The 8,026-nt window shown below is 40.1% G+C and overlaps 1 protein-coding gene across 1 annotated transcript; it reads right to left on the bottom strand.

Moving 5' to 3' along the window:
* Window positions 1-4,402: 4,402 nt before the first annotated feature.
* Window positions 4,403-7,206, bottom strand: LOC118340555 (solute carrier family 35 member D3; the record flags this gene model as incomplete). The annotated part of the gene is given in 2 exon segments (XM_035678608.1): window positions 4,403-6,277; window positions 7,049-7,206. Coding segments are annotated over 2 exon segments (887 nt in total), but the record flags the coding sequence as incomplete, so codon positions are not given.
* Window positions 7,207-8,026: the final 820 nt, after the last annotated feature.

Below are 8,026 nucleotides of genomic sequence, written 5' to 3'. Positions count from 1 at the left end.
ACACACACACACACGCTCATACAGACATAATGACCCATATCATAAATATAATAATCCAATCATGGCCATGTGCCTCCACAGTCTTTACGTCTGTATTCTGTGCAGTGAACCTTGACCTTCACTGCTGATGGAAACACCATCATCACCGTGGAAACACCTCTGTCAACACACTCACACACACCCACACAAAGAACACAACAACAAATATCCCACTGAGAGATTTCTTTATAAAAAAGGAAATTTGAGTTGACTTTGCATTGAACATGCGAACTGAAGAGCAGATGGTTCCTTTCACTTCACCACACACACATTTTCTTTTTCTTCTCAGAAAAAAACCAGACTCAACAACGGGCAACAGCTTCACGTGCAAATAAAAGAATAAATAAAAACATCATTTTATAAGTAATAAAAACCAACCTGGGGATTATTGTTTCTCAGCTCGTATTGGGCTGGAAGTTTCACCCTGGAGAGGATTTAACTGTATTTGTGAGGACCAAGGAGCGTTAATGCTATAAAGGTTATAATTAGGTAAAAGCACCAGAACCAACATTTATGTGTTGGGGATTTGGAAGGAAATTCATTTTGGATCCATTTGTTAAATTTTATGGTGGGAGGCTCTTATTTTGAAAGCAGATGAATCACATAGAAACAGACTAATTCTCCTGCACTATAAAAACTATATAATGTATTATTTTATTATTATTAGTGATGTTATGCTCTCTAGTGATGGTAGAGTTAAACTGAATACATTTTCACTGATATTTAAGTTAATCGCAGTCAACAGTCAGCGACTCTGACAGAAACATGGAATCTGTGTGAATGTTGAGGTTATTTATTTACACCCGTGTTAAATACCTACCTCCATACTTCATCTTAGCAGTGTACAACCTCTAGAGAAAGGTCATTATCGCTCTGCTACGGGGCAAAAAACAATTTTTGTCTGATTGTTTTTATTCCTTGGTCGACTTCTCTTAATAAGACACAAGCTCCTGAAAACATGACGGGGGAGGTCTAAAATATTGACAATATGCTATGTTTGCATTTCTATTTTTCGATATCTTCATTGTCATGGATTATATGTAAACTTTGTGCATGGGGGTTTTATCAATAATTCACTTCAGTTCATCAGTCTGGTTTTAATTAGTTATCTGACAATATAAAAAGTCTTAAAGCTGAGAAACAGAAACAGCAGTGAAAATGTTGAAATGGATAAAAAACAGTAAGACGTATTTGTAAGAAAAACCTGTCCAAAGTTGATTACTTGTCCCTCATTAGTGATACTGCTCGGTAATGGTGGATCGTTTACTTCCGCCTAAACTTCAGACCAGTTTATAGTCCACTTCCTGTTTCTAGTCTGGGTTCCAGTGAGGATTGTCAACGACGGTCCTCACAACAGCAGTACAAAGAGTGTGTGTGGTTCTCGCTGAGGAACTGACCTCACTGACCTCGTCAATAACGAGCTGTCAATGTGACTGACTGCTCCTTAGAAACCATTAGCACGTTAGCGTCCCTGCAGGTCTCAGTGTCACTCCAAAGAGACTGTAAATTCATATCTTACAGTTATTTTGTGAGCAGCTCGGTTAGAACCCAAAATTTCACCCTTTTTCTGTCACTGTGAAAGATCCAAACCAGCCTTTAGCTGAACCATCTTTGCTAACACTACAGCTAACTATACTTACGCCTGCATGGGAATTGAGTGTAAACTTTTAATCAAACATCTTCTTTAAAAACAATAATATTTTCCCTTTTTCTTCATTCAAGATCAAGATTTAACTCTAAAGAGGCCAAATCTCCCCGCATGCAGAGTTACCAGTGACTTAGCTTTAGCATTAGCTTTAAACTCATGAGAACAGCACTCTGGGAGAAATAAGGGCTGGTTTGAAACATTAACAGAATGTCGATGCATCCGTTTGAGGAGCAGCTGTCGGAGGATAACACAAATTGCTTTTTAAGGGAGAATCCACTAATGTCGGAAAAGCATAAATGAACACTGCAACATCATTCCTCTGAATGGTACTTTTTAAAAAAAGGTTCCTATAAACTGCCATCAATCAGAAATTATGCATTTTATTTCTGCACAGCCTGGCACAAAATCTGTGAAATGAGCATTTACAGCACTGTGACATGAAAAATAGATTCATCCATACAGAACGAACAGATCAATGCTGCTGATTCTGTGAATTCTGTGAGTGTGCAGAGACAACGTACCTTCAATATATTTATGGTTTTAGAGATTAGCTTTATTTTGGGCAACAAAAACATGAAAACGTCTTGTAGAAACTTCATTTTTCATGCACAACACACATTTCATCTCTTTTTAAAGCCAGCTGCTCATTTCACAAAGTTTCCTGACACCAGGCCGTTAATTTGTCTCCAACATGTCGCTGTGTCCATCTTCAGAACTGATAACTGCTTTTGCTAGAGTGTCGCTGCAAGTCATTTCAGTTTGTATACGGTACATTCACTGGAGCTCAAATTAGTTTTACAGACAGAAAACAACTTACAGACATTAACACAGATAATTCTGAACTTCTTCTTCTTCACAGTTTCACCGTAATTTCTAGGAAGAGTCCTGGAAAGAACTGTGTAATTCCGCTTTATATCTATTTAAACGTCTGATTATTGGAGACTTTATTCTCTACATATGTTGAACCGTATGCTTGCCTTTAGACAAATTATACATTTCTGCATGTTGAACTGACCCGCTGATTAAAAGAGCTTATGGCAGCAGTTCATTGGACTCTTCAACTGGAAGAGTATCAACTGAAAACTCCATGCTCCCTATATTTGGTACTAAATTAAACGCTTCATTTCAGGAAACATTATAGGAAATTATCAGGAAGTTGTGGATGTGAAATAAGGCTAAATGCTGTTTTTCTCTGTTTTATGGAAACAACACAGTCTTACTTCCAATCAGAATCTGATGCTGTAGGTTTCCCTCTGGACTCTGTTAGCAACAATAAATATATAATTAAAATGAATGTATAGGAATCAGCAGCCTGTACTATAGGAAGAGACATTTTTGGCTGCAAAACACATTTGAGTCTTATAATGCTAATTTATTGCCACAGATTCAGCAGAATATTCTTTTTTTAGATTTGGAATCCATAGCTGGCCTACCAAGGGAGACTGAAGACTGTAGTAGCTACGCATTTATACAACTGGAGAATGTAAGAATCAACAATGATAAATTAAAATGTAAACAAAAGAATTATTCATTTACGTATAATTTTTTGACAATGCGCTTTGGCTCTGTGATCCGCATCTTCAAATCCCACTGAGAGCATTTCAGAGCGTCTTCCTGCCCGACGTTGTTGACTTGTAAATTTTGTCCTTGTAAAGGAAACAAACGGTGTGTTTCTCTGCTTCAAATCTCCTGACTGACTTGATGTAGCATGAAATTCGATCCAGAGTCTGCACGCAGTATTTTTTTGTGAAAACTTTGACTTCCTGCCAGTGTGATCTGATCTGTTCTGCTTGACACGAGTGGGTGGCAGCTTCCATCAAAAACAGAGCAGCCGTAATTTAAGAGGAGCAGAGCAGTAAGACGCTTCTGGTGGGCTCTCGAGCATTGTCTAGATCAGTTCTGCCGACCGCAGTGGAGCCAGAATGCGTCGGTTTGCCCGGCAGAATTTGGGACTAAAAAGCCACAAGCGGCTCCAGAGCTGCAGCTTGCTGACCCCTGAGTTAGACTTTTACAATAAAACTGGCATGCACATTGCCAAATGGTCGCAGTTTGTTTAAGTTTAGTTTTTCTACTTGGTTCGCTTTAGGAAAAGATCCTAACTTCAGTGAGTTAACTTACACAAGTTACATCGTGAATCACATTTACAAAAAGTCCAAAAGGCAGAAATTAAAGTAACTCAGTTTTACAGGTTTAGTAAATATCCGTGTTTTCCCTTCCTACAATGTCCAAAACCTTGACAATAACACATCACATATCAGTTCATCATGGTGGTGCCCACTAACTCATTAACACCTGACACACCAAACAAGTCACATCATGCTTTAACAACTATATTTATCTTTTTAGTAAATGTTCAGAATAACGTCTGAATCGGGCTGCTCAAACAGCACACACCCTGTCTGCTGCAGCTCGAGGGGACATCAGATCTTTTGCACCGATAAATGAAGTTTGGGGACTGTGAGAAGAAAATCAATATTAATCAATATCACCGGTTGACAGCTTTTTCTCTCCAAACTCTTCAAGCAGCCTGTAGCTTTTTCTTTATTTGAGGGAGAGGAGATTAATGTTTCCGCTGAAATGTTCAATTTACGGTCCAAACCACAGAAATTGTACTCTGACTGGATGTTAGAGGATGGCAAGCAATCAGGGCTCAGACGTCACAGTCCATCAAACAGGGTATTTATCAAAAATTGTCAGTGCTCAGTAAGTTTCTGTTGCTATTTCTCGATTTAAAATCATTTTAAAACCATAATTTAACTCCTTTTGGGATTGATTATTGCAGCCTGAAGAGCCACACTCAGAAGGATATGATGTGCATTAGGTTTGGTTACCGAACTTCGGCACAGAATCAAAATTAAATAGATTTTTTTTTAATTCTCTTTTGAAAAATTTTTGTCTTTTGACCTATTGTCACTTATCCTATTTTGTATGGATGAATTTTGCAGTGCCACTGTGTGACCATAGCTTTATTAGCGCCACAACTGCAATGTTAGGAAGGAAACAGGAACAAACAAATAATATATCACTGATGTATGAGCACAATTGAAACGCAACATGATGCCACATTATTATTTTTTACTTAATTTCCCCTTGATACGTTGACATATTTATTTCTGTCTATAAACCAACAGTAAACAAGTGACTGGACCTGCAGGGTTCGAGAGAGGCAAACAAACAATCATATTCAGACTCAAACAAACAAACCCAGTGTGACAGAGCCATAGTTAACATTTTGTGGTCGGTGCATGCTTTTACAAGTGATCTGATGCACATGTAAAGGTTTTAATTCTCTCCATCAGAAAGAAAAATTCACCCAGGTTTCATACAACAAAACAGAAACTTGTCTGCACAAGATGCACTCTTTTTTCACAAGACCTGCTTTTGTTTGGCTAGCTGGCTAATCGGTAGGGACGCAAACCAAATCATGCTACACCGTGGCTAGCCTGGCTTCCGCTGCACGCCACCGAGCTTTACGAGCTGAGAGGCAGAATTTATCCCCGACAGGCAGCTTCTCCCAAAACTCTTCATCCACTTTTCTCCACCAGGAACTTCTTCTTTATCCTCATAAACACAGAGAAAGACTTTGTGTTTCTTGCTTTTAGTAAAGCTTTGTATTTAAAGCCTTGTGTGATGAAATTGAACTTTTAGCACAAAGGTTTCACTGAGGTATCGCAGCAACAGGAGCAAACATGTTTCCAACAAGCATCTGTTCACTGCTAACCAAAGAGGTTCCCGGTGGATGCAGAGCTGTAGTCTGTCGTTTTTTTAATTCTGCCCGTCTCTGGTTTCTTAGAAACTTTTTTATCCTCTAATTCGTTCCCAGTTTGATTTTTATAGTCTGTCCAGGTCTCTGTCCCACCCTTACGGACTCTGCTGCTCCATGTTATCAATCAAAGGCTCTTTCTTCATGAACTGCAGATGTCTCACGGACCTCCACACCCCGACATAGCTGTCACTAACAGACTGACTGGAGGTGGTGTTCTCCTTTTGGAGGTGCTCCCTCTGCATCTCCAGCACCTCTTTTTCCGTCATGACACAAGAATTCACACCCGCCTCTGATGTCCACACTTCTCCATTAGCCAAACTGGCCGGTGCCGCCTCCTCCTTCCCGTCTCTGCTCAACACTCCCTCTATTTCCGGATTTCCCGGATCAGACCCGGCACCATCCACAGGTCCATCACCATTCAGCGGCGGTTTCTCTTGATACGGCTCGCCAGGTAGCTCGCCATCCTTCCCAGCCTCCTCCAGGTCCTCGTACAAGCTCTTCTTCTTCGTCTCGAAGTATTTGACCACGCAGTAGATGATGGAGCCAACGGTGTTGACCACCACGCCGCCAATGAACAGCCCGGTTGGTGCAACATCACTGAACGCCAGCATGCCAACGGTGATGGTGGCAATGCTCTTGACCACACCAACAAAGCTGGTGGTGACGGCGGAGTTGATGTAGGTGCAGTGGAGTGTGGTGAAGTTCATGGCACAGCCGATGAAGACACAGATGATGAAGATGACAGTGATGTGGGGGTCCTTCCAGCCCTCGTATGACCACATGTTGATGGTGTCCAAGGAGATGATGGAGCACACCAGGAGGACCTGGGAGAACAGCAAAGAGGAAAGAAGAGAAAAAGAGAGAAAAATAAGCTCAATATAAAAACAAGAGAAAGGAAAGTGAAAGACGAGAGTGCAGATTGGGAAAAAAAAACAGCGAGACAAGTAGAGACAAAACAAATTACGACAGAAGATTAAAGAATAAAGTGAAAAACAGTAATAAAAGAGGCAGACACAAAAACAGCACAGACAGTAAAAGAAAGAGGGGGAAAAGCAAGTAGAAAGAGAAATGAATGTATGTATAGAAAGAAAGGAAAAGGATGAGAGAAAAATAATGGAAGGATGTGAAATTGAGACATATAATATGAAAGACAAAAAACAATGAGAAGTAAAAGAGGAGAGGAGATAGAGGAAGGAGAAAAGAGAAACAAAGATAAAACAATAATAAAAAGGGTCTGAAATCAAACAGAAAAAAGATATAAAGAAGAAGCAAGCTATAGAGACAGAAACATATAAACTAAAAAGTGAATAGAGGAAAAAAGTGAGGACAGAAAGACAATGAGAGCGATAGAAAGGTAAAGAAAGCAACTAAAAGCAGAAAAAGAAGATTAGAGTTGGAAACAGAATAAGAAAGAGATGTAAAGTCAAAGAAAGAGAAACAAACAAAAGGAAGTGGGAGAAAAGGACAAGGGAAACTGAAGAAAGATAGAGAGAAGAAGTAAGAAAAGAAAAAGATGAGCTAAATGGAAATCTAAAAATTAGAGAAGTAAAACTTCTCGGTGGGAATCAACCCCGACCCTCTGCAGTGTCCCGTACCGGAGAGGCCATGACGGCGATGGCGTACTGCGCCGTAAGCGGCCCGTATTCACTGTCCAGACTGGTTTTCTGGATCACGACCAGGTAGGAGGCATGGATGATGACCGCCAACACGCCAGTGACGTAACCGAAAGGATCACCAGTGAGATCCCCCGCACCTAAGGGGGGGAATCAACCAAGATTCAAACAAGAAAAATAAGGTTGACTGGTTTTCATACATATACATCTGCTTTAGACCCTAACCCTGCTTGGATGTTATAGTAGTCAGTGAGCTCCACAGCGTCTCCGTCTCACACTGGATGTCATTCACATTCAATAACAATAACATGAAACACTTACAAACATTTTATTGGCTCATATGTACATTTATGTTGTACAATAATCATGTGCAAGGAAATTAAACATTTTGTCAATAATGTCAATGATTGTCATTTTCCATGTCTGTCATTGTGCATGGACACTAATAGGATCATGGTTTCATATGTGTGAAGTTTTTAATCTCTCATGGTGCTCCGACACCAATTTGGTCAAACAGTCTTAGCTTTCCTATTATAACTCATCTTCTAAAACATGGCTGTCTGTTTTCATTTAATTTAGGTATCAGCTGTGCAGTGCATTTCATTGTTGCTGGTAGTTTTATAGCTGCTTTAATTTCCTTAATTCACCACTGACATCACATCATGTTACTCTGATTGTGATGGAAAGGCATGCTCTGATCATTTTGCATTCGGGCCTGGCGTTGACTCGTTTTCTCCTTTGTCAGTTCGCAGTACATCTCCACACAGTTTCAAACCATCTGATGTCCCAGCAAACTTTATAGCTAACTGACTTATAGCATCCTGGTCCTCCTGTTTTGAGAGCTTCTGTCAACTGGCGCTCCTCCTGCAGTTTCCTCAGAAAGGAAGCGCAAGCTTCCGGCTTCTTACGTGGCTGATTAGGCCGGATAATATTTAACTGATTAAAGGACAATTCCGGCGC

The sequence above is a fragment of the Morone saxatilis genome, unplaced genomic scaffold (genome assembly GCF_004916995.1).
Source record: "Morone saxatilis isolate NCDOM2014 unplaced genomic scaffold, NCSU_SB_2.0 Contig7, whole genome shotgun sequence".
NCBI lineage: Eukaryota > Metazoa > Chordata > Actinopteri > Moronidae > Morone > Morone saxatilis.
The sequence above is the reverse complement of the archived record's forward strand: the minus strand, read 5'-3'. Positions and strand labels throughout refer to the sequence as shown.